The following is a 25,157-nucleotide window of genomic DNA, read 5'->3' on the forward strand; positions in this document are numbered from 1 at the left end:
AAAACAAATTTTTTCTGGTATCTTTATAGATTTATTATTTTTTAAGTTTATTTTTATTTATTTTTAAAGATTTATTTTAGAGAGAGAGCACATACACGCATGTGAGCACACATGAGAACGCTGAGGGGAGGAATAGAGAGAGAGGGAGAGAGAAACCCTAACGGACTCCACACTGAGCTCAGATCCCGATGTGGAACTTGATCCCACCACCCTGAGATCATGACCTGAGCCAAAACCAAGAGTCAGACCCTAGTTGACTGAGCCACCCAGGAGCCCCTGTTGTTTTTTTTTTAATTTATTTAAGTCATATCTACACCGAATGTGGGGCTCAAACTCATGACCCTGAGATGAAGAGTCATATGCTCTTCTTTTAATATTTTATTTATTTATTTGAGAGAGAATGAATGAGAGAGAGCATGAGAGAGGAGAAGGTCAGAGGGAGAAGCAGACTCCCCAAGGAGCTGGGAGCCCGATGCGGGACTCGATCCTGGAAGTCCGGGATCATGACCTGAGCCGAAGGCAGTCATTCAACCAACTGAGCCACCCAGGCGCCGTCATATGCTCTTGTGACTGAGCAAGCCAGGCACCCCTCTTCTGGTATCTTTAGACTGTGAGTGTACCTTAAAAAGTAAGGTAAAGATTTCATGAAGAGCGTGAGTGTGGTCTGATTGTGAACTCATTGTGAATGATTAACTAAACTGGCTAGGGGAAAGTGTTTGAATTTTCATGAGCTAATTGTTTCCAGCAGGAAAATGACCCTTAATCATCAGGCACCTTTAGCTCCAGCTGGAGCAGTTGCTCACTATAGTCTCTGCTTATACTCAGTGAAAGACTGGTTTAGGTGCTTAGGGTTCAGCTGTGGGAACAAACTTCTGCTTGATGTTCTCCTTATGACATTTAAAGGTGGGGTCTAGGACATCCAGCATCTGTGTACTCATAGAGTCTATTATTACACCCTTCACATGCAGAAAACATTTTAAAAACAAACTGCTGACAAATGGGTACTTTTCTGGGAGTTCAGAAATGGAGGATTTAGTAGTCTTATTCCTTGAAAAAAATATTTTCACCTATTATGTCATAATATCATATATTTATAAAACCCTTAGGGGCATGAGTGTATAAGTCTGTGTAACTGTACACTTGTGTCCTTTAGTGTTTGAGGGAACATATTTGGAAGTCAAATATTAGAATAAGAATTTCTACCCCTGAGCAAGTTTTTGTTTGGTTTTACTCAGTCCTTTACAGGGTGTAAGGAGGGTGTGAGAAACATGGACTTTTAAAGGGTGTAAGAAACATGGACTGAGATTAGGTCCTTGGGAGAAATATGTTTATTGGGAACCTTTTTAAATTTTTTATTATGTTAGTCACCATACAGTACATCATCAGTTTTTGATGTAGTGCTCCATGCTTGTTTGTGTAAAACACCCAGTGCTCCATGCAATCCGTGCTCACCTTAATACTCATCACCAGGCTCACCCATATCCCCAATCCCCTCCCTTCTAAAACCCTCTGTTTCTACTGGGAACCTTTGATAAAATCAAGATCAGGGCTCAGGCTCCTGATCTCAGGGACTCTGCAACATTTTATTATTTTTTAAAAGATTTTTATTTATTTATTTGACAGAGATCACAAGTAGGCAGAGGCAGGCAGAGAAAGAGGGGGAAGCAGGCTCCCTGCTGACAGGGAGCCCCACGCAGGGCTTGATCCCAGGACCCTGAGATCGTGACTTGATCTGAAAGCAGAGGGTTAACCCACAGCCACCCGGCCGCCCCAACATTTCATTTTTTAAACTTTTTATCGAAGTGTAACGGATATAAAAAAGTGCATAAATCAAGAGTTTTCCCAAGTTCCTCGACAGTTTTCAGTAGAGTGTCTGGAGGGTGTTAGCACCGTGGGCTGCACCATCAGGAAAAAAACCCCAAGAGGCCATGAACCTCTTGTAAACTGGGCTAACAGCTGGGGCTCGCGCCTGCGTGGTGGAAGCCCGCCACTCCGGGAGGAAGTGGGAAGGGAGGAAGACCCGCCCCTTTCCCGGCTTCGGCGCCCCTGCGGCTGTCCACTGCCAGCTCTCCCAGGGCCGCGAGTCGGCAGTGCGCTCCTGTCATTACTCAGAGCTCCCCCGGCTCTTCTCGCTGCGCCTGCGCGATTCCGTGCCGCCCCACGCGCGGGCTCGCATCCCTGTTGCTCCCGGCCCCAGCCCCGCGGTTCCCAGCCCTCGCCTTCCCGGTCCGGCCGGCAGCCCGCGGCTTGAGCACCATGGTAGGTACCGTGACGTCACAAGGGGGCGCCCTGGGGGAGCGCGGGCGGGCCGAAGGGTTGGGGAGCGGGGAGGGGGTGGAGGCTTTGACCCTCGGAGCCGGAGTTGGGCCCTGGGGTTTGCTGTCTATTCTTAGTTCCTGCGCCTTGCGTTCTGTGCCGGGGGGACACACCTAGGAGCTCATGGGATTTTTTTTCCTCTTATGCGGGATCAAAACAAAAGAAACGCGCGGGAGAGTTGGGGACAGGAGGGGAGCGGAAAGCTAGACCTCGAGGAGTATTTCTATGACGGAGGCCAGGCTTTGGGAGGGTGAGAATGGGATGCTTTCTACAATTGTGCCCACTGGGGGTTGGGGGGTAGACAGGAGCCCAGGAGAGGTGGTCGATTGAGAGCCCGACCCGGAGAGCGAGAGGGGTGCAGGGAAGAGCATCTCTCTGGAGCTTTAAGTCAGGGGCTCAGTGACGTGTATTTGGGCTCCAGCCGGAGTATTGTGTTCCGGGGGCCCACAGAGTATTTTTTCCTGTGAAGTTTTGAGAACTGCCAGAGATGTGGCCGGGATCCCAATATCAGTACTGGAATACAACCAGAGGGAGGGGCACTCCTTCCTACCCTGTGTGCAACTTCCCAGGTCATGGTTTTCCCTCTCTCGCCCAATAGCTCTTCTATTCCTTTTTCAAGTCCCTGGTGGGCAAGGATGTGGTCGTGGAACTCAAGAATGACCTGAGGTAGGCACCTGTTCCCGCAAGTCCGTAGGGGTGGGTGTATGCGGGGCTCTGGAACCTCTTTGACAAGTATTATTTGAGGGCTGGACAAAGTGGGAGAGATACAAAAGAAAGAAATGACCTGTGCCGTTTGCTTAAAGTACTAGAGAGCCGTCAGAGGGCAGAGGCATCAATAAATTTATGTTTTTACGAAACGAACATAGTTTTGTTTTTTTCTGATTAAATTCTTTACTCAATTATGGAAATGTAGGAATCGGCTCCACAAGTAAAGGTGTATTACAGGGGTGTTTGTAATTTTATTTGCAGTAGCCAAAAATTGGAAACAAATAGCCATCTACAGGGAATGCGTTAATTAAGTTGTGGCACTTCATAATACACAGCTGTCACAGAGGAATAGATGTATTGATATGAAGAGCTGTTGCAGAATGGTAGATGTGGCACAACTTCCATTTTGTCAAAGAGAACATAAAGGAGGGGCGCCTGGGTGGCTCAGTGGGTTAAAGCCTCTGCCTTCGGCTCAGGTCATGATCTCAGGGTCCTGGGATCGAGCCCTGCATCGCGCTCTCTGCTTAGCAGGGAGCCTGCTTCCCTTCCTCTCTCTCTGCCTGCCTCTCTGCCTACTTGTGATTTCTGTCTGTCAAATAAATAAATAAAATCTTAAAAAAGGGGGGGGGGAACGTAAAGGATAAACCAAAGACCAGTGCAGTCCCTTATGTCTGCTTTTATAGCCTCTACCCCCTTGTGTCATTAGCTCCTAGTTAGCAACCAAGACATGGAGTAAATGCTGTATCCTTGGAGAGACTTTTTTCCTGGGCCTTCTAGCCAAAGTAGTATCTGTTATATAGTTTATTTTCTTCCTAGTGGGTGCTTCTCAAATTGTGATTTCATAAAAGTATGTTTATTATTTACAGCCTGTCCTTCCTACAGGGCCAGGACCATGTTTAAGCTCACCTTTGTGTACCTGAGTTCTGCAATAGGCCTAGTATATCATAGGTGCTTAATAAGTGTGTGCTGAAAGAAGGAAAAATAGCTAACATTTGAGGACATCCTATCAACTAAGCACTATTCTGAATATTTTACATTTATTAACATTAATTCTTTTAACAACTCTATAGGACACATACTATTGTTGTTATCTTACACATGAGGAAACTGAAGCATAGATAGGTTAATTGCTCAAGTCTACACAACTAGTAAATGATGGCCAGAACCGAAGTCCAGTTCTGTCTGGCTTGCACACGTTTGCAGTCTTATTTATTTATTTATTTATTTTAAAATATTTTGTTTATTTATTTGACAGACAGAGATCACAAGTAGGCGGGGGGGGGGCGGGGAGCAGGCTCCCTGCTGAGCAGAGAGCTGGAGGTGGGGCTCCATCCGAGGACCCTGGGATCATGACCTGAGCCAAAGGCAGAGGGTTTAACTCACTGAGCCACCCAGGCGCCCCAAATTTGCACTCTTTTAAATTAAAAACAATTGGTCAGAGAAAGATAAATACCATATGATTTCACTCATATGTGGAATTTAAGAAAACAGATGAACATGGAAAAGAGAGAGGCAAACCAGAAAACTTTTTTTTTTCCTTAAGATTTTATTTATTTATTTGACACAGAGAGAGAGGGAGAGAGCACAAGCAGGGGGAGTGGCAGACAGAGGGAGAAGCAGGCTTTCCTGCTGAGTGGGGCTCGATCCTAGGACTCTGGGATCATGACCTCAGCCAAAGGCAGACACTTAACCAACTGAGCCACCCAGGTGCCCCCAGAAAACAGACTGGAGAACTATAGAGAACAAACAGGATTGCTGGAGGGGAGGTGAGTGGGGGCACGGATCTGGTGGGTATTGAGGCCGGCATTTGCTGTGATGAACCTCGGGTGCTCTGTGTAAGTGATGAGTCACTAAATTCTACACCTGAAGCTAACATTACACTGTATGTTAACTAACTGGAATTTAAATAGAAATTTGAAAAAACAAATAAGTAAAAATGGGGTCATATTCTTTATGCAACTGTGAAACTTGCTTTTCATTTAGCAGTATGTTGTGGATATTTTCCATGTCAATAAAGTTGATCTTTAACATTCTTAATGTCTATATGGCATTTTTTTAAAAGATTTTTTATTTTATTATTTATTTGACAGACAGAGATCACAAGTAGGCAGAGAGGCAGGCAGAGAGAGGAGGAAGCAGGCTCCCTGCCGAGCAGAGAGCCTGATGTGGGGCTCGATTCCAAGACCCTGGGATCATGACCTGAGCCGAAGGCAGAGGTTTTAACCCACTGAGCCACCCAGGCGCCCCATATGGCATTTTTATTAGCTGGCAGTAACTAATTTAATCGAGACTTTGCTGTTGGACATTTAGGCTGTTTCTTTTACAAATGATGCTGCCCCAAACATCGTTATGTGTGCAACTTTGTACACATCTCTTTCTTTAGAAAAAAATCCTTTAAAAAAATTTCCTTTTTAAAGTATATATTTAAAGTATTGTTACTTATTACCTGATGCTCTTTTAGAAAATTTTATTTATTTAATTTTCTCAATTTTTAATTTAAATTCCAGTTAACATAAAGAGTAATATTATTTTCAGGTGTAGAATTTAGTGTTATCACTTATATTCAACACCCAGTGCTCATCACAAGTGCCCTCCTTAATACCTAACTTTTTTTTTAAGATTTTATTTTATTTTATTATTTTTTTTTAAAGATTTTTTTATTTATTAATTTGACAGACAGAGATCACAAGTAGGCAGAGAGGCAGGCAGCGAGGGGGGGGGAGCAGGCTCCCCGCTGAGCAGAGAGCCCGATGCGGGGCTTAATCCCAGGACCCCAGGATCCTGACCTGAGCCGAAGGCAGAGGCTTTAACCCACTGAGCCACCCAGGCGCCCCTTAAGATTTTATTTTATTTTTTTTTAAGATTTTGTTTATTTATTTGACAGACAGAAATCACAAGTAGGCAGAGAGGCAGGCAGAGAGAGGGGGGAAGCAGACTCCCCACTGAGCAGAGAGTCCAATGCGGAGCTCGATCCCAGGACCCCAGGATCATGACCTGAGCCGAAGGCAGAGGTTTTAACCCACTGAGCCACCCAGGCGCCCCTTAAGATTTTATTTTATTTTTTTTTTAGATTTTGTTTATTTATTTGACAGACAGAAATCACAAGTAGGCAGAGAGGCAGGCAGAGAGAGGGGGGAAGCAGACTCCCCGCTGAGCAGAGAGCCCGATGCGGGGCTCGATCCCAGGACCCCGAGATCATGACCTGAGCAGAAAGGCAGAGCCTTTAACCCATTGAGCCACTCAGGCGCCCCAAGATTTTATTTTTAAGTAATCTCTGCACTCAAGGAGGGACTCAAACTCACAACCCCAAGGTCAAGAGTCACATGCTTGAACAGACTGAGCCAGCCAGGGTTCCCACCTTTAGAAACTTTGAATCAGTGTATTCCCACCCGCCCCCAACAATATCTTCCATGTTTCTTTTTGAGATAATTTCTCAGTGTGGGAAACATTGACACAGTATTGATGGCATATAGATTGGGGCCATATAGAGAGACAAGTATGGAAGTCAGAACCAGCTGGGCAATTCTGTGAGAGGATTTGTTTTTGGTTTCCTCTTTTCTCCTTTCTGGATCTTCCATATGGCAAGAATGACTTACATTATAGCCCCATGTCTTAAAACAGGGACTCAAAAGATTTGAAGATAGTCCATTGGTATGGGAGAAGAGTTCTTTTCTCTCATGCTTGTTTTCAGACCATTGTGCCAGATATTAAGAGACTGAATGAAATGACACCACCTATGCAGTTTCAGAAGTGACTTCACCTCTGCAGAAGGTAATAGGGTGTTGTCAAAGTCTTTCCAGTAGTCAGGGATGTGGGGAAACCACGGAGAAGTATGTTTCTCAGGCAGTGGATTTTAAAGACTTAAAATTTAACAGAAGTTGGGGCCCAACAGAGAACTGCCAGCTTTATTTTTGGCAAGATAAAGACTTTTTAAAAAAATTTATTTATTTTAGAGAGGGAGAGAGAGAGTCTTTTTTAAGAGGGGAGAGGGCCAGAAGGAGGAGGAGGGAGAAAAGCAGGTTCCATGCTCTGTGCGAGCCCCATGTGGGGCTCCATCTCAACCCTGAGATCATGACCTGAGCCAAAATCAAGAAATTAAGAGTCCTGGGGCGCCTGGGTGGCTCAGTGGGGTAGCCTCTGCCTTTGGCTCCAGTCATGATCTCAGGGTTCTGGGATTGAGCCCCACATCGGGCTCTCTGCTCAGCGGGGAGCCTGCTTCCCCCTCTCTCTGTCTGCCTCTCTACCTACTTATGATATCTCTCTCTCTCTCTCTGCCAAATAAATAAATAAAATCTTTAAAAAAAAAAAAAAAGCAAAGAAATTAAGAGTCCAATACTTAAATCAGCTGAGCAACCCAGGTGCCCCAGGGAGAGAGAGAGCCTTAAGCAGACTGAGCGTGGAGTCTGATGCGGGGTTCGATCTTATGACCCTGAGATCATGACCTGAAGACCTGAAAGTGGCCAAAACCAACAGTCCCAATGCTTTTTTTTCCCCCTTTTCTTTACAATTCTTTTTTCAAGATTTTATTTATTTATTTGAGAGAGAGAGCATGAACAGTGCGGGGAAGGGGAGGAGGCAGAGGGAGAGGAAGAAGCCGGCTCCCCACTGAACGGAGCCTGACGCGGGGCTTGATCCCAGGACCCCCAGATCACGACCCGAGCTGAAGACAGACTCTTAACCAACTGAACCACCCAGGTGCCCCCAAGAGTCCAACACTTAAGCAACTGCACATTACAATCATTTCATTAAAGTTTTTAAAAAATTTTTTAAAGATTTTATTTATTTATTTGACAGACAGAGATCACAAGCAGGCAGAGAGGCAGGCAGAGAGAGAGATAGGAGTAAGCAGACTCCCCACTGAGCAGAGAGCCCGATTCGGGGCTCAATCCCAGGACACCGGGATCATGACCTGAGCCGAAGGCAGAGGCTTTAACCCACTGAGCCACCCAGGCACCCCAAGTTTTTTAATTTTTTATGATTTTATTTGTGAGAGAGAGAGCACAAGAAGGGGGAGCAGCAGGCAGAGGGAGAAGTAGGATCCCTGCTGAGCAAGGAGACCAATGTAGGGACTTGATCCCAGGACTCTGGGATCATGACCTGAGCCGAAGGTAGACACTTAACCGACTGAGCCACCCAGGCAGCCCGAAAGTTTTTTTAATAACAAAAAAATAGCAAGGGCAATTAAAGAATTATTCTTAGGGAGGAAAATACTGACAACCTTTAGCATACTACATATGCACCCACCAAATGCTATCCTAACCTGTGTTTCTTTGTCTCAGACTTAAGAAACCTTTGAGCACACATCAGTGTTTGAGAACCACTGTTCTAAGGAACATAGAATCTGGTGATGACATGCAGGGTACTTAGGATAAAGGCGGCCAGGATGGATGCTGGCCTAGACTGAGGTGTAATAAGACCTTGGCTTGTAGAAGTCAAACTAGAAAGAGAATTTTAGAGATGTTAGGAAAATGTCACCAAATGATGGGGACATGGGTCATGGAGGATGGTGAAGTACAACTCAGGATTTGAGGTTGTGAGACTGTTGAGGCCACTCACAGAAAATAAAGAAGTTGGGAGAGAGGTAGCATGACTTGGAGCCTCGGTGATCTGATAGCATTCCTCATTCACATTTCAGAGGGCCCAGGGATTGAGAAAAGGAGGTGACATCTTGTGCCTGCATCACCAAGAACAATGTTAAGCTACTTTGTCTACTTTACATATGGGGTTCCAACAGATGTTTGAAAATAGCTGCTGGTTTGGGGTATCAGACAGATGTGGCCTCAGGTTCCTGTTTCTTCTACACTTGTGCACATTACACAGTCTCTGAGCCCATTTGGTAAGAGCTACCTTGTGAGGTATCCATAAAGATTGCAAGTACTATGTGGAACATGGGCCTAGTTTGTAACAATTGTTTAATACTAGCTGCTAAGAGTGCCTTGGTTTTAGGAGATGTGAGGTCTAAAATAACACACTGCAATAAAAGCGTTGTCTTTCTTGATCCTGGGCTTAGGAATGCCCCCTTTTTGGTTCTCTCTTTTCTGCCTTCCTCAAACCTTGACTTCCCCCAGCCATGTTCTTTTTTTTTTTTTTTTTTTTTTTTTAAGATTTTATTTATTTGACAGACAGGGATCACAAGTAGACAGAGAGGCAGGCAGAGAGAGAGGAGGAAGCAGGCTCCCCGCTGAGCAGAGAACCCAATGTGGGGCTCGATCCCTGGACCCTGAGATCATGACCTGAGCTGAAGGCAGAGGCTTTAACCCACTGAGCCACCCAGGCGCCCCCCCAGCCATGTTCTTATCCATGTTCTGAAGTTGTCTCTCGGTTGATTTTGGTGTAAACTGATTGGGTTCTTTCATCTTCTCCCCCAACAGCATCTGTGGAACCCTCCATTCTGTGGACCAGGTGAGATATGTAGGAGCCTAGAATGGGGTTTTGGGGAAGGAGAAGGGAGAGTTTCAGGGCTGGGTGCTTGCATCTTGTCTCTAGAGCTAATGATGGTGTTTGTCTTCTTTTCTTAGTATCTCAACATCAAACTAACTGACATCAGCGTTACAGACCCTGAGAAGTACCCTCACATGGTGAGTTGGTGATGGTGAAGAGGAAACAAAAGCAGGAAGTTCCTGGGTGGATAGCTGACATTCTTTTTTTTTGAAGATTTTATCTTATTTCTGTTATTTGAGAGAGAGAGTGCATGAGCTGGGGTGGGGGGCACGGGGGACAGGCAGATGGGACACCACCCAGTGAAGCACCCTGAGATCACTACCTGAGCCAAAATCAAGAGTCAGATACCGAACCGACTAAGCCACCCAGGTGCCCCAGATAGCGAACACTTTTAAGGGTGTTTTCTTGTTTATCTGTCTGGATCTAGTTATCAGTGAAGAACTGCTTCATCCGGGGCTCAGTGGTCCGCTATGTACAGTTGCCGGCAGATGAGGTGGACACACAGTTGCTACAAGATGCAGCAAGGAAGGAGGCCCTGCAGCAGAAACAGTGACGGTTCCTCCCTGTCCCTCTTCTGTTGGTGACCTTTCACCTCAAGTTGCAGCCCAGGACCCCTCCCATATTTGAAGGCTTTTTTGTCTTTTTTTTTTTTTTTTTTGTCTTTTTTGAATAGTGAAGACTTTTTTTTTTCTCCTTTAAGGGATGAGTGGATGAGAATAATAATAGTGGGGAGCAGCTCTCCTCTGTTGAGGAGGGGAGGATAAGTAGGTTGGGGAACTGCAGACCTGCCTTGTCCTCAGCACCTGCCTTTCTCACTCCTTCCCTGGATATGGTGGGAGAATCTCCTAGATCTCTCCAGGACAGCATGTGATTCATTTTGGGGATGGAAGGAATCTGTCCCGCATCGGGAATAAACTTTTGATGCACATTTGAGTTCTGGTTCTGTGTGTGTTTTGGGAAGGAGCCTGGAGGGTGGGAAAGGGATGTTGAAGTCATCCAAGCCCTGCTGCTCTATTATCCCAGCCAAAAATCCAGCCCAACTACCCAGCATTATCTGCCACTCTTCTCCCTGGTGTAAACTATGTAATACCTCACCTGGGCTACAGCATGTTTCTTGAACGTGCCCCTACCTGTATGGCTTGCCTACGGTGGTCTTCTGCTTTGTACTGTACCCACAAGGAGTACCTGTTGCTTTTCCATGTCTGTCCTGTGAACCTGACAGTTAATGTTATGAGACACCAAGATGCACCTGATGCTGCCGGACTGCTTCCTCAACCCAGCGAAATCACTTCACGCTTTCGGAATATAACGGATTAATACGAGTGACATAATTTTTTATCGTGGAGAGTTAGGACTGGGAATGAATCAAACCGGTTCATTCAGCGAATAGGAGTTTCCTCCACACCGGAGTTCTCAGTACTAAGGGACCTTCCTGGCCACCCAGCGTGACGCCTGCTTCTGCGGGAGGGACCAGGCTCTGGGAGCAGGCGGGGCTCCCCCTGGGTCCTGGGGCGGCAGCGCCCCGCCCGCGGGTTCCCGGGCTGCCCGCTGGGCACCGCCCTCCCGCCGGCCCGGCGGAGGACCCGCGCGGGGTGCCCGCGGTGGCGCCTGACGGGAGCGCGGTCCCGGGAGCGTCCTCCGCTCCTGCGCCCGCGCCCCGTGCCGTCCCTCGTGAGCACGGCGAGCGGCGAGCGGCGCGGCCCCGGCGGGGTGTCAGGCAGAGCAGCCCCCGCCCGCGCAGGCGGAGCACGGCCGCCCGCGCCAGGACCCGCGGGCCCGGAAATGCTCGTTGTCACAAAGGGGGAACACGTGGGCGCCCGCGACCCGGCTGCGGTCGCAGGGAGCTGGGGTCGCCCGGAGAACCGCCCACCGTCCCCGCCCGCCCGACTCCTCGGCCCCGGCCGCCAGGCCGGTCCACCTTCGGCCGGCGCTCGGCCGCGAGGTGGCCGTCCGGCTCGGTGTGACCACCTCCCACCAGTACGTACCTGCGACCCGAGCCCGCGTCCTACCGGACGCCGAGGCGCTGGCTACCCCGAGCCACCCGCAGTCCCAGAGCTCGCGCGGTCATGGGGAGTCTCCCGCTGGCACTGCCACTCCGATAGCCGGGCCCTTGGCTCTTAAGCCGGGTCAGACCTCCAGCCCTGGGGGTCCCGGACGCCTGCGGTACAGGAGTCCCCAAGGGGTCCCCTCTGTTCTCCCAATAGGACACCTCTGGGTCCCTCAGTCAACCCCTGTCTCTCTTGCTTCTTAGGTTTTCTTCCACCTCGTTCGGACCCCCCAGCGTAACCATGTCCATCCTGTATGTCTCCCCTCATCCTGACGCCTTCCCCAGCCTCCGTGCCCTTATAGCTGCGCGCTATGGGGAGGCTGGGGAGGGGCCGGGCTGGGGAGGAGCCCACCCCCGAATCTGCCTCCAGCCACCCCCAACGAGCAGGACTCCCTTTCCCCCACCCCGCTTGCCCGCCCTGGAGCAGGGGCCGGGTGGACTCTGGGTGTGGGGGGCCCCTGCTGTGGCCCAGCTGCTGTGGCCCGCAGGCCTGGGGGGCCCTGGCGGTAGCCGGGCCGCTGTCCTGGTCCAACAGTGGGTCAGTTATGCGGACACCGAGCTAATACCAGCTGCCTGTGGAGCAACGCTGCCGGCCTTGGGGCTCCGAAGCTCTGCCCAGGACCCTCAGGTGAGTGGGAAGAAAGAGACCGGGATAGTTAGAAGAAAGATTAGAATGGGTAATGAGACAGGAAGACAGTGTATCAGACGTGGAGAAACACTGATCAAATCCCAGGTTGATGCCTGGTATGATAACCTTGGGCAGGTTTCTTAAACCCTAAGCCTTGGCCTTCCCATGTTTGAGAATGGACGTTTTCATTTTGAACACGTTAAGACGGTAAGACGTGTGCAGAGCAGTCTGGTGCCAGGCGTTTTAAAGTCTGGGAGTAGAAGTTTCAGGAGTCTTAAGCTGATGAGAAACAGGAAAGGACTGGAGAGAGAGGCAAGTGGGGTGGGAGAGGTGGCTGTGCTTGGGGAGATGGAGGAGAGGGCAAATGAGGAGGGGAAGGAAAGGAAAGGAGAGGAGAGAGAACTAGACCAGATTGAGGCTGTGAGTCCTTCCAAAGCAGACCACCTCCTTGCAGAGTTGTTGTTGTTTTTTTTTTCCCCTAAGATTTTATTTATTTGTCAGAGAGAGAGAGAGAGCACACAAGCAGGCAGAGGCTGAGAGAGAAGCAGGCTCCCTGCCAAGCAAGGAGCCTGATGTGGGACTCGATCCCAGGACTCTGGGATCATGACCTGAGCCGAAGGCAGCGGCTTAACCAGCTGAGCCACCCAGGCATCCTCTCCTTGCAGAGTTTTGAGCACACGTTGGATCCTTAGTATTTCTTGAATGAATGGATGAATGAATGAATGGGATGAATGTGAGATTCAGAACCTGGCTTGCTCTCTCATGTCCTGCTTACTCTGTTTTCCATAGAGGTCCCCTCTCTGGAATGCCTTGTCCCCCTCAGCCTGATTTATTTTTCTTCATAACACTTACAGAGAAAAATAGGGTAATGCATTCTGTATTCACACCTTTACTGTCTCCCCCACTGGAATGTAAACTGCACCAGTCAGGGTCTGTGCTTGTCTCTACATTCTTTAGAGAAGTGCCGGGCCCGTAGTAGGTGCTTGATAAATACTTCTTTTTTTTTTTTTTAAAGATTTTATTTATTTGACGGAGATCACAAGTAGGCAGAGAGGCAGGCAGAGACAGAGAGGAAGGGAAGCAGGCTTCCTGCTGAGCAGAGAGCCCGATGCGGGGCTCGATCCCAGGACCCTGAGATCATGACCTGAGCCGAAGGCAGAGGCTTTAACCCACTGAGCCACCCAGGAGCCCCTTGATAAATACTTCTTGAAGCAATTACTGTGTTGCCTCTTGTAGTCTTTAACTTCTGATGTTTAATAATTTCACCTGGCACATAGTAAGTGTCCAGCAGGAATTTGTTGAACTAATGGGAATGTTTCTGTTATGACCATTTGGCCTCAGAGGTGGTGATTTGTGGGAGCAGAAGGGGACCACATTGGATTGGGTGGGGATGGGAATTGAGGTGGGCCAAACCTTGTCTCATACCTCTTCCCTTTCCTGCTAGGCTGCCCTCAGGGCCCTGGGCAGGGCCCTGAGCCCCCTGGAAGAGTGGCTCCAGCTGCACACCTATCTGGCCGGGGAGGCCCCCACGCTGGCTGACCTGGCGGCTGTCACCGCCTTGTTGCTGCCTTTCCGTTATGTAAGTCACTGGGGCCTGTAGAAGAACCAGGGCAGCCCCCCTTTGACCTTGCCATAGGGTGACTAAGGGTATTTCATTTCTGTTCACCCTCCCAGGTCCTGGACCCCTCTGCCCGTCGGATCTGGGGTAATGTGACTCGCTGGTTCAACACGTGTGTCCAGCAGCCAGAATTCCGGGCAGTGCTGGGAGAGGTGGTTCTATACTCGGGGACCAGACCCCTCTCTCAACAGCCAGGTGAGGAAGGCTTCCTCTGGGCCTTCTCCGTAGCTTGCTTTCCTTTTTTTCTTTTAGGAATGGCAGAGTCACTCAGGAAGGGGCCTGAGGGAGGACAGGGTGGGAGAGCATGGGGAGCCCTGGGGCAGCTGGAATGGCCCATCTGAAGTATCGTGATATGGTTGACAGAGAGGATCCCCAATGGGCTAAGTTGGCATTTCTGTGCCTCTCTCTAGGCCCTGAGGTCCCTGCACCCCCAAAGACGGCTACTCAGCTCAAGAAAGAGGCAAAGAAACGGGAGAAGCTGGAGAAATTCCAACAGAAGCAGAAGACCCAACAGCAGCAGCCACCCCCGGCAGAGGTGAGAAGCTAAGGGTAGAACTGGAGGGTTGGCGCCGTGGTGGGTGGATGATTTCTCTGCCTATATCGTTTCTCTCCTAAGCAGAAGAAACCAAAACCAGAGAAGAGGGGGAAACGGGATCCTGGGGTTATTACCTATGACCTCCCAACTCCAGCTGGGGAAAAGAAAGGTACGAGAAGGGGGAAGGGACCCCCATCCTTCCTTTCCAGCCTCCTCAGCTGCTGCCTTTCCTTGGTGTTACCCTTCCTGTTCTGCCCTTGCTGCCACCATTTGGCTTTGGAGGATTTGCACAGCCCCCCAAATCTCCCAGTGCCTGTGCTATGATGTGAGCAACAGTGGCCCAGCGCCTCTGCTGGCCCACTGTCCCAGCTGCTCCCAGCCTCAGGGAACAACCTGAGGGAACTGACCCTCCCCATCTCTCCCCCAGATGTCAGTGGCACCATGCCCGACTCCTACAGCCCTCAGTACGTGGAAGCTGCCTGGTACCCCTGGTGGGAGCAGCAGGGCTTCTTCAAGCCCGAGTATGGAGTGAGTGGCCTCTGCTGCCCAGGCCTGGAGGACATGTGGGAGGGCGACAGCAGGGCCTAGGACCCACTGCCTGGGAGGGGGCTGGGAGAGGTGGTGTGAGGCCTTAGCGTGTGCCCATCCTTCCTCCCCTATCAGCGTTCCAGCGTGTCTGCACCAAATCCCCGGGGAATCTTCATGATGTGCATCCCACCCCCCAATGTGACAGGCTCCCTGCATCTGGGCCACGCACTCACCAATGCCATCCAGGACTCCCTGACCCGATGGTAAGCTCCAGTGCTATCCTTGGACCCTATCCTTCTGCCTTCTCTGCCTCGTCACTTTTCTCCTCCCTTCTCTTACCTGACAGGCCCTCTGACCTCTCTTCTTCCATATGGGCCCTCAGCTGTGCCCCCTAGTGGTGCTCTGCTTCTCTCCTCATCAGTCCCCTTATCTGATCATCAGCATAGACCCCTAGTTAGGCAACCAGTTCCCCTCGCTTGCAGACTCTCTCAGTCTCCCTTCTCTTGCTACTAAAAATAACGTTATTTTGAGTTAAACAAGAAATACATAAATATATTTTTGTAAGAAATGTAAAGCTTCAAGTCTCTTTGACTACATCCCTGTAGACCTACTCCCGCGTAAAATTTAGCCATTATTAACACTTTGATGTGTTTCATTCCAGATCTTTCTTACCTATTTACTTACAAATGCGTGTATCCATAGAAATTTGTAATTTTGTTTTTGGGTGGGTTTTTCTTATTTCTGTTCTTTAACATAAAGGAGTCAACGCTAACTTTTTCCTTGTACTTAGCCATTTATTTTGGAGCTCTTTCCTTATTCTTGTATACAGACTGACTTCGTTCTCATTCATTGTTCCATAGCATTCGATACTGTGGCTATCCCATAATGGAGTCACTTTCTTTTTTTTTTCCTTAAGATTTTATTTATTTATTTGACAGACAGAGATCACAACTAGGCAGAGAGACAGGCAGAGAGAGAGGAAGGGAAGCAGGCTCCCCGCTGAGCAGGGAGCCCGATGCGGGGCTCAGTCCCAGGACCCTGGGATCATGACCTGAGCTGAAGGAAGAGGTGATGTGAGCCACCCAGGTGCCATCTTGGAGTCACTTTCTTATTTATGGTTGTTCCCTAATTTTTCTCTGTTGAACACCTGGCTGGAATGCATATTCCTGTATATGCTTTCTCCAGTGTGAGTGGAAGGATTTCTCTGGTGTTCTACCAGGAACTGAAACTGCTCAGTTGGAGGGGCGTGCTTCTATTCAGTTGCCTCCGAAATGGCCTTGGTGACTTACACCTCTGTGATTTGCCTGGGAGGGTGTTCATTTCCCCATGCCCTTTCTGACCCCGGACATTATCAGTGTTTGTTTGCCAATCTGATGGGCAAAAACATGCTACCTCTGTCATTCCTGATTCCTGAGGCCGAGTTGAGTCTGTCTGTGTTGCTCAGCCAGCCAGGTTTCCTTGATATGAATCGTCTGTACCTACCTTTCATCCGTTTTTTTATTGATTGTGCTGTTTTTCTTTAATTGGTTTGTTGGAAGATTCTTTAATATTCTGGATATTGATGTTTTGGTTTGTTATGTTTATTATAAATGTTTTCTCCTGTTCTAGCACTTGTTCCTTTCCCTGACACATTAACAGTGCTAGCAAGTACATAATCTAATATCCCACATGACAGGTCCCTTTAAAAAGTATTTTTTATTTACTTTAGAGAGAGCATGAGCGGGGAAAGGGATAGAGGGAGAGAGACAAGCAGGCTCTCCACTGAGTGCAGAGCTCTCCACTGATGCAGGGCTCAGTGTCAGGACCCTGAGATCATGAGCTGAGCTGAAATCAAGAGTTGGATGCTTAACCAACTGAGCCACCCAGGCGCCCCTAAAAATGTATTTTAAGACAACTTTTTATCTTTGGAAGCCAGAGTTTGTTTATTTTAAGTTTTAAGAAGTTTTTCTACAGTCCTACTTACTAAATTAACTTGGTTGAAAAATATTTACTGGACATCACTGTGCCAGCTCCGCTCTGGGCACTGGGGATACAACCTCGGATTTAGAATTTTGCAAGGAATTGAAAGCTGGAAAAACAGAGTTATGTTAAATACGTACATAACACACAATGATCAAGTTATTAACAGAACAGAACGAACACTTAGGAACCTCTTAAGGTAGCAGCCTTTTACTTATTTATTTACTTATGGACAAGGGGGAGGGAGGGGTAGAGAGAGGGGGACAAGTGATCCCCGCTGAGCAGAGAGCCCAATGCAGGGCTTGATCCCAGGACCCTGAGATCATGATCTGAGCCTAAGGCAGACGCTTAACCAGATGAGCCACCCTGGCGCTCCGATTTGCCAGTGTTATTTGACTTTTTGTCTTACTAAAGATGGGCTCTCCTACCTCAAAGTTACAAACACTTTCATCTGTGTTCTTCATTTTTTTTTTAATGCTTTTCTAATAGTGTTGAGTTCACGAATCAGACAAAAATTTATCTTTGTGACTATTGGGAAGTAGGGAACTAAATCAGCTAGTTGTCCCAAACAGATTTATTCAGTTGACTGTCCTTTCCCTACTGATAGGAAATGCTGCTTTCAGCGAATACTAAATTTGCTCAGATCTGTTTCCAGACACTGTTTTGTTCCCTTAATCTGTAACTCCATTCTTATGTAGTAACTTACTGTTTGAATAATCGTAACCCTCTCCTGTGTTTGGTTTCTGGTTGGGCACAAGCCTCCTCTTGGTTCTTCTGTCAGATTGCCTTAGCTGTCCTTGCATGTCTCTCCCTGACTAATTTTAGAATTGGGAGGATTCCTCCCACCTCCCCTTTCTTTCCTGAGTCCATCAGCTCCCTGCCCAGGAGCCTCCTCTTCCTTCGGTGGCAGGTCCACCGGCCCACTCACCTCGGGTCCTCTTGGCTCTTCCCACAGGCACCGCATGCGCGGGGAGACCACGCTATGGAACCCTGGCTGTGACCACGCAGGCATTGCCACCCAGGTGGTGGTGGAGAAGAAACTCTGGCGTGAGCAGGGGCTGAGCCGGCACCAGCTAGGCCGAGAGGCCTTCCTACAGGAGGTCTGGAAGTGGAAAGAGGAGTGAGTGCAGCACCCCGTCCCCTGTCCAGATAAGACCTCTGTAGCCTCCGGCCCTGGCTGCAGGGCCAGGCCCTCACAGAGGCTGAGGGTCATTTGGCTCTGGGGCCCAGGTCACTTTCAGAGGGATGAGTGATCCCCATCCCCTCTCGTCTGCCACCTCATTTCTCCCTCCAGCCCAGGCCTGAGTGCCTCCGGGCCTGTCTGTCCACTTCCAGGAAAGGTGACCAGATTTACCACCAGCTGAAGAAGCTTGGCAGCTCCTTGGACTGGAATCGAGCCTGTTTCACCATGGACCCTGTGAGTAGGAAGGGTCTCAGGCCTGGGGCAGGAGTGGGTAGCTCCCCAGAGCAAGTAACCCTCAGAAGAGACCACACATGCTGTGGCCTACCGCTAGGAGGGGGGCCCACCACCCATAGGAAACCACTAAGGGCTCAGCTGCAAATAGCACTTCTCGCCCCTTCTCCTGGCCCTTTGTTACCTGGGAGCTCAGATTCCTCCAGGTGGTACACGATAGGGCCTCACTCTCCTGTGGAGCCTGAACTCTCAGGATTCTCTTCAGCAGCACCTGTCCCTAGCTGAGTGGTTTCCTTGCCATCTCCAGAGTCCTCGGGCTTGTTGCCTGCCTTCGTGTCCCCATAGCCCTCTCTCCTCTTCAAAAAAAGTACTTCGGGGCGCCTGGGTGGCTCAGTGGGTTAAAGCCTCTGCCTTCGGCTCAGGTCATGGTCCCAGGGTCCTGGGATCGAGCCCCACATCGGGCTCTCTGCTCGTCAGGGAGCCTGCTTCCCTTCCTCTCTCTCTGCTTACTTGTGATCTCTCTGTCAAATAAATAAGTAAAATCTTTAAAAATAAAAAAATTTAAAAAAAAAGTACTTCTCCCCTCCAGCCCTCAAAGGGGTCTGCATGCTGGACAGTGGGACTCCAAACAGCGCAGGTATCACCAGATCCTGCCGCCTTGGCAAGTCTGCCTGGGCGCCTGGGCCCATCTCTGCCTCTCCCTGCTCCCTAGAAACTCTCCACAGCTGTGACGGAGGCCTTTGTCCGGCTCCACGAGGAAGGAGTCATCTACCGCAGTACCCGCCTCGTCAACTGGTCCTGCACCCTCAACTCTGCCATCTCCGACATCGAGGTGCCCCCCAACCCCAGCCCAGGATCTCTCCATCTCCGCCCCCAGCCCCTGCTCCTAGGCCACTTCTCTTAATACCCATGTCACAGGTGGATAAGAAGGAGTTGACAGGTCGTACTCTGCTCTCCGTGCCTGGCTACAAGGAGAAGGTGGAGTTTGGGGTCCTTGTCTCCTTTGCCTACAAGGTCCAAGGCTCAGGTACGAGCCAGGGGCACCAGGGTTCTGGGCTGGGTGGAGAAGGCGCCAGAGCTGAGACCGCAAGGCTGCATGTCACCCCAGACAGTGACGAGGAGGTGGTGGTGGCGACAACGCGGATCGAAACAATGCTGGGAGACGTGGCTGTAGCTGTGCACCCCAAAGATCCTAGATACCAGGTGCGGTGGGGTGCTGCCCACAGCTGGGGAGGAGTGCTGACTGGAGGGGCTCCCACCCTGTGAGTGGGTGTGGGATGGGCCCTTAGCCCCTTGGCTGAGGAGAAAATAGGCTTAGAAACTCATCTGTAGCTCCTGTCTGGCCCTGAAGATGGAATTTGGGTGTGGGAACAGTCAGTGCCCTGGGTGGGAGGGAGTTGGGTCTGGGCTCTCTTGAATTTTTGATGTCACCCCCTGTCCCCAGCACCTGAAGGGGAGGAGTGTGATCCACCCATTCTTGTCTCGGAGACTCCCCATTGTCTTTGACGATTTTGTGGACATGGAGTTTGGCACAGGTGAGCAAGAGGCTGTCCTCGGGAGAGAGAAGGAGGCCATGAGGCTCGCTCCGGTCATTCATTTTCCGTCTCAGAGCAAAAGAAACAAGCTTTTCCTGGACCAGCAGGACTTGGGCTGGGTTTCAGGGCACTGTACTAGATACATGGGGGACAAGGGAGGTCTGGGAGCGACATCTTCCAGCAAGAGGGGGGTTGTGTGTGGAAAGAGACTCCACTGAGTCCCTCGTGCCTGGGCACCCCTGTGTGCACCCCAGGTGCGGTGAAGATCACCCCTGCACACGACCAGAACGACTACGAGGTCGGGCAGCGACACGGGTTGGAGGCCGTGAGCATAATGGACTCCCGAGGGGCCCTCGTCAACGTGCCCCCGCCTTTCCTGGTGAGACTGGGTGGGGGTGTGGTGGCCAGGGGAGAGACGTGTGGGGTACCTAGGCATGGCCTTGACAGGGCTCATCTCCCACCCAGGGCCTGCCCAGGTTTGAGGCCAGGAAGGTGGTGCTAGCAGCACTGAAGGAGCGGGGACTGTTCCGGGGTGTCGAGGACAACCCCATGGTGGTGCCGCTCTGCAAGTGAGGAGGGGGCTGGGGCGGGGTGGGAGGAGAGGCAGGGCTCCTCGGGGTGCTCACACCTGTTCCCCCACCCGTGCATCCCCGCAGCCGCTCCAAGGATGTGGTGGAGCCTCTGCTGCGGCCACAGTGGTATGTGCGCTGTGGGGAGATGGCCCAGGCCGCCAGTGCCGCCGTGACGCGGGGTGACCTGCGCATCCTGCCTGAGGCCCATCAGCGGACGTGGCACACCTGGATGGACAACATCCGGTGCGTCGGCCCCTCCTTGTGGGGAGGGGGGCTGGGTGAGGGGCCGGGCGGGCAGGGGGCACAGGCAGGGGCACCTTCCTCCCCTGCCTGATGCACCCCCTTTCCCCCCTAACCCCCCCCCCGCAGGGACTGGTGCATCTCCCGGCAGCTGTGGTGGGGCCACCGCATCCCAGCCTACTTCGTCACAGTCAGTGACCCAGCCGTACCCCCAGGGGAGGTGAGACCCGGGCCAGGGCTGGACGCTGGCCCATCTCTGGGGACTGAGGTGGCTGTGAGTCTTTGCTGACAGGAGGGGGCGGGCGAGCCAGAGGTGGTCCCTCAGTGCTCACTCCGCCTGTGGCAGGATCCGGATGGGCGGTACTGGGTGAGCGGGCGCAGTGAGGCTGAGGCCCGGGAGAAGGCAGCCAAGGAGTTTGGAGTGTCCCCTGACAAGATCAGTCTCCAGCAAGGCAAGGCTGGGCCTGGGGGGTGGATGGCAGAGCCGGGGCTCTGATCCCCATCTCTGCCTGCTCTGAACTCTGACCTTTGACCTCCCTCAGATGAGGATGTATTGGACACCTGGTTTTCGTCTGGCCTCTTCCCGTTCTCCATCTTTGGCTGGCCCAACCAGGTATGTTCCTGAGGGACTAGCTCAGGGTGGGGTGAGGTCTGGGAGGTGGGTGCTGGGCCCCCCATCATGGCCTGCTCTGCCCCCAGTCAGAAGATCTGAGCGTGTTCTACCCGGGGACGCTGCTGGAGACGGGCCATGACATCCTCTTCTTCTGGGTGGCCAGGATGGTCATGCTTGGCCTGAAGCTCACTGGCAAGCTACCCTTCAGAGAGGTGCAGAGACTGCCAAGACCCGTCCTGTGGTCCCTACCCTCACCACCCCCCCCACGCCACAGCTCGGGCTCAGCATGCACAGGGATATGGGGACACAGGATACAGCCCAGGCAGGGAGGTCTTGTGGGCCCTGAAAGCCAGCCGGGCTTCCCCGCAGTGATTCTGTGACCCAGCTTCCCGGAGGAGGGAGTACCTCTGATTCCTGTAAAGTTGCTGAAGGGACTGGCAGGGACACTGAGGGGTCTAAGGTTCAGAATGGGGCCCGCACGGGGCAGGGCCCAGGGCAAGCGCCAGCATCTGGGTGAGGAGACACATGGTCATGGGTCTTCCCTGCCAGGTCTACCTCCATGCCATCGTGCGAGATGCCCACGGCCGAAAGATGAGCAAGTCTCTAGGCAATGTCATCGACCCCCTGGACGTCATCCATGGAGTCTCCTTGCAGGTGGGGCTGTGCTCAGGGCCAGGCCAGGAAGGGCCATGGGGCTGTGGCAACAGCCCCCTGACCACTCCCACCTCACCCTCAGGGCCTCCACGACCAGTTACTGAGCAGCAACCTGGATCCCAGCGAGGTGGAGAAGGCTAAAGAAGGGCAGGTACCGAGGGTGGGCTTGGGGGCTAGAGTGTGGGCCTGGGGAGGTGCGGCCGCCTCAAGGTGCCCCCCATTGCCGCCTCCCCACAGAAGGCAGACTTCCCGGCAGGGATTCCTGAGTGTGGCACCGACGCCCTGCGGTTTGGACTCTGTGCCTACACGTCTCAGGGTATGGCTTCCAAAACCTGTTGGCCGAGCCCCTTCTCCTTCCCCGAGGCCCACCCTTCCCCTTCCCTATGGCAGGCACATGTCAGGAGGGAGAATGGTGAGGACTCAGCCTCTGCTCCCACCCAGGTCGTGACATCAACCTGGACGTGAACCGGATATTGGGGTACCGCCACTTCTGCAACAAACTCTGGAATGCCACCAAGTTTGCGCTCCGGGGCCTTGGGAAGGGTTTCGTGCCCTCACCAACCTCCGAGGTGAGGGCCCACTAGACGGCAAGGTGGGCAGCACCTGCACGGGCTGTACTCTGGCCACTCAGGCATCAGGCATGGCCCGTGCTGGTCAGGATCGTAGCCTCGGGGTTGGGTGGCCCAACCCCTACCCTGGAGCAGCCTTTGTGTAACTGGGGGGACAGATGGATACAGGGACGGACAGTTACAGTGAAAGCCTGGGGCATTGGGGTCCTCCCCCAATGAGGCAGGGGTCCTGTCTGTTTTCCTCCACATAACAGGCACATGATGGTTGCCTCGGACCTGTCAGCCTCCAGGAATGCAAACCTGCCCGTGGTTCCTGCTCCCTGTGGGCTTTTGCCTCCTTCCCTGGGGCATATGGTACTTACTAGCTCATACGCTCCTTCTTCCCAAGCCTGGAGGCCATGAGAGCCTGGTGGACCGCTGGATCCGCAGCCGGCTGACTGAGGCCGTGAGGCTTAGCAACCAAGGTTTCCAGGCCTACGATTTCCCAGCTGTCACCACTGCCCAGTACAGCTTCTGGCTCTATGAGCTCTGTGATGTCTACCTGGTGAGGAGGAGTGGGATGGGGCTGAGGGCGGCAGAGCCCTGGGCCTTCACTTTGCCAGTGGCCGGCATGAGACCTGGGCCAACCTCTCACCTTCCCGGTCCTCACAGGCACAGGGAGGGCTGGAGGCTAGACCTTTTCTATCCCTGAGCCCCGTGCTTCATGGTCCCCTAGGAGTGCCTGAAGCCCGTGCTGAACGGGGTGGACCAAGTGGTGGCCGAGTGTGCTCGCCAGACCCTCTACACCTGCCTGGATGTTGGCCTGCGGCTGCTGTCACCCTTCATGCCCTTTGTGACTGAGGAGCTGTTCCAGAGGCTGCCCCGGCGGACACCACAGGCTCCTCCTAGCCTCTGTATTACCCCCTATCCGGAGCCCTCAGAGGTATGGGATGCAGCCTGGAGGGGGTTCTGGTCTACCCCCCAGCCTCCCTTACCACCTCCTGCACCCCGCAGTGCTCCTGGAAGGACCCTGATGCAGAAGCTGCCATGGAACTGGCCCTAAGCATCACACGGGCTGTGCGCTCCCTGCGTGCGGACTACAACCTCACCCGGATCCGGCCTGACTGTGAGCCTCCAGCCTCCACACCCACCTTGTCCCCTGGTCCCCTCCGCCCACTCAGACCAGCATCCGGCGTGGCAGCCTCATGGCACGTCTCCTCAGAGCCACTTCTCTCCTTTCTCCCTCCCCACAGGTTTCCTGGAAGTGGCCGATGAGGCCACGGGCGCTCTGGCATCGGCAGTGTCGGGCTACGTGCAGGCACTGGCCAGTGCGGGTGTGGTGGCTGTCCTGGCCCTAGGGGCTCCCGTGCCACAGGGCTGTGCCGTGGCCCTGGCCTCGGACCGCTGCTCTGTCCACCTGCAGCTGCAGGGGCTGGTGGACCCGGCCCGGGAGCTAGGCAAGCTGCAGGCCAAGCGCGGCGAGGCACAGCGCCAGGCACAACGTCTGCGGGAGCGCCGCGCTGCCTCAGGCTACCCGAGCAAGGTGCCCCTTGACGTCCAGGAGGCAGACAGAGCCAAGGTGTGTGGGGCAGCCGGGCGCTCCTTCTCTGTTTCCCTCACCATCCGCTCCCTCCCTCATCAGACTCCAGACCCTGGGAAGTCCCAGGGCAACAGGTAGCCTGGGCCCCTTGAACAGGTGGGGTCCATGTAGTCTGTTCTCTTCCATGAGGAACAGGCAAGGGACGGGGGCACCGCCCAGAGTCTCACAAGCCAGGTGAGGATGGAGGCAGACCAGAACCAGGTATCCTGCCTCCCAACCAGAGCCCTCATGCCTCACCCAGTGCCCAGAACGTGGCATCCCACATGCCTGGGGCTGCTCTGTGGACCGCCTACAGTCAGGAAGCCCAGCGGGCTCAGCTAGGGTCTCTCCAGGGAGGAGCAGTGGGGTGAACCACATGGACACAGAAATGAGTAGAGGCTGAGTTACTGAGCCTTGGCAGCTGAGTGGGCTGTCTGTTCTCTTGGAAGCTCTACCATTGCCATTTTACAAACGAGCACCCAGTGCCTGCCTAGGATCCTGTGTTCCTAACCCCGGTGCCCCACCATTCATTGGGGGTGGGGCTGCTGGTTATGAGGCCCCTTTGTTTTTGGGGACTGGCCACTTTGGCAGAAGGCAAGCCCTGGGAAATCAGTGATGCTGGAAGAAAAGGCAGGTGGAGCTGGGGAGACTGGGGAGGATGAGGGGGGCACAGGCCTGCCAAGCTCACACAGTCCCCAGAGTACTCCCTGCCTGTGGTCCTCCCCCATCTTTCCACCTCGGACCCCTCTGCCATTGTGGGCATCGCATCGTGGGTCAGCTACCCTGGGCTGTGTCCTACTGCTGGCATTTGTCTTCTCTCTTGGGCCTGGGTCCTCACCACCCACACCCCCTCTCCCTTGTTCCACCCCCAGCTCCAGCAGACAGAAGCAGAGCTCAGGAAGGTGGATGAGGCCATTGCGCTATTCCAGAAGATGCTGTGATACACCCGACTCCATTCTTCATAACCTCCAGTGTCCACCATGGAGGTGGCAGCAATAAAATATTTTGCCACAAAACCCTCTGTTGTCTGTGTGTGCTGGGGCTGGGGAGGGGCACGGAGGGCGTGGGTGCCTACACCCGCTGATACAGCAGGCATGAGCAGTGCAAGGGCTGCAGGCCAGAGGTACTGGGTGGGCAAAGAGGTGTGTCCGTCTGGGTCTGTCCCTGGCGCTGAGCCAGGCCTGAGTCATGTTGCTCACTCCCTCCTCCCAGCTCTTCTCTG

At 52.4% G+C, this 25,157-nt stretch overlaps 2 protein-coding genes across 3 annotated transcripts; both read left to right on the top strand.

The window, feature by feature from the left end:
- The first annotated feature begins 2,028 nt into the window (after positions 1-2,028).
- Positions 2,029-10,398, top strand: LSM2 (LSM2 homolog, U6 small nuclear RNA and mRNA degradation associated). The gene is made up of 5 exons (XM_080806864.1): positions 2,029-2,259; positions 2,915-2,982; positions 9,396-9,426; positions 9,543-9,602; positions 9,893-10,398. Exons 1-5 carry the CDS (start codon positions 2,257-2,259, stop codon positions 10,016-10,018), a joined length of 288 nt encoding a protein of 95 aa, XP_080662990.1. The 5' UTR covers positions 2,029-2,256; the 3' UTR covers positions 10,019-10,398.
- Positions 10,399-11,243: 845 nt separating this feature from the next.
- On the top strand, positions 11,244-24,948 carry VARS1 (valyl-tRNA synthetase 1). Of its 2 annotated transcripts, none has more exons than XM_080805392.1 (30): positions 11,244-11,442; positions 11,717-12,140; positions 13,585-13,719; positions 13,815-13,953; positions 14,169-14,293; positions 14,378-14,462; positions 14,721-14,821; positions 14,957-15,084; positions 17,736-17,900; positions 18,116-18,197; positions 18,907-19,026; positions 19,113-19,221; positions 19,303-19,397; positions 19,639-19,729; positions 19,984-20,108; positions 20,195-20,298; positions 20,386-20,544; positions 20,671-20,761; positions 20,888-20,993; positions 21,084-21,154; positions 21,241-21,366; positions 21,704-21,808; positions 21,891-21,959; positions 22,046-22,124; positions 22,250-22,377; positions 22,766-22,921; positions 23,093-23,299; positions 23,371-23,482; positions 23,610-23,935; positions 24,808-24,948. In XM_080805392.1, exons 2-30 carry the CDS (start codon positions 11,754-11,756, stop codon positions 24,874-24,876), a joined length of 3,795 nt encoding a protein of 1,264 aa, XP_080661518.1. In that variant the 5' UTR covers positions 11,244-11,442; positions 11,717-11,753; the 3' UTR covers positions 24,877-24,948. The 2 variants fall into 2 exon arrangements, with proteins under 2 accessions (XP_080661518.1, XP_080661517.1); XM_080805391.1 differs by having other exon boundaries at positions 11,266-11,442; positions 14,375-14,462.
- The last annotated feature ends 209 nt before the right edge of the window (positions 24,949-25,157 follow it).

The sequence above is a fragment of the Martes martes genome, assembly GCF_963455335.1.
Source record: "Martes martes genome assembly, chromosome: 6".
NCBI classification, from domain to species: Eukaryota; Metazoa; Chordata; class Mammalia; order Carnivora; family Mustelidae; genus Martes; species Martes martes.

Excerpts from the sequence above, each read along its gene's own strand:
- VARS1 (XM_080805391.1), top strand. The coding sequence starts at position 11,754 with ATGTCCATCCTGTATGTCTCCCCTCATCCTGACGCCTTCCCCAGCCTC. Across the intron at positions 21,367-21,703 it reads GCAAGCTACCCTTCAGAGAG|GTCTACCTCCATGCCATCGT; the intron begins GTGCAGAGACTG and ends CTTCCCTGCCAG. Across the intron at positions 23,300-23,370 it reads CCTATCCGGAGCCCTCAGAG|TGCTCCTGGAAGGACCCTGA; the intron begins GTATGGGATGCA and ends TGCACCCCGCAG.
- LSM2 (XM_080806864.1), top strand. Across the intron at positions 9,427-9,542 it reads CCCTCCATTCTGTGGACCAG|TATCTCAACATCAAACTAAC; the intron begins GTGAGATATGTA and ends TTCTTTTCTTAG. Across the intron at positions 9,603-9,892 it reads CTGAGAAGTACCCTCACATG|TTATCAGTGAAGAACTGCTT; the intron begins GTGAGTTGGTGA and ends GTCTGGATCTAG.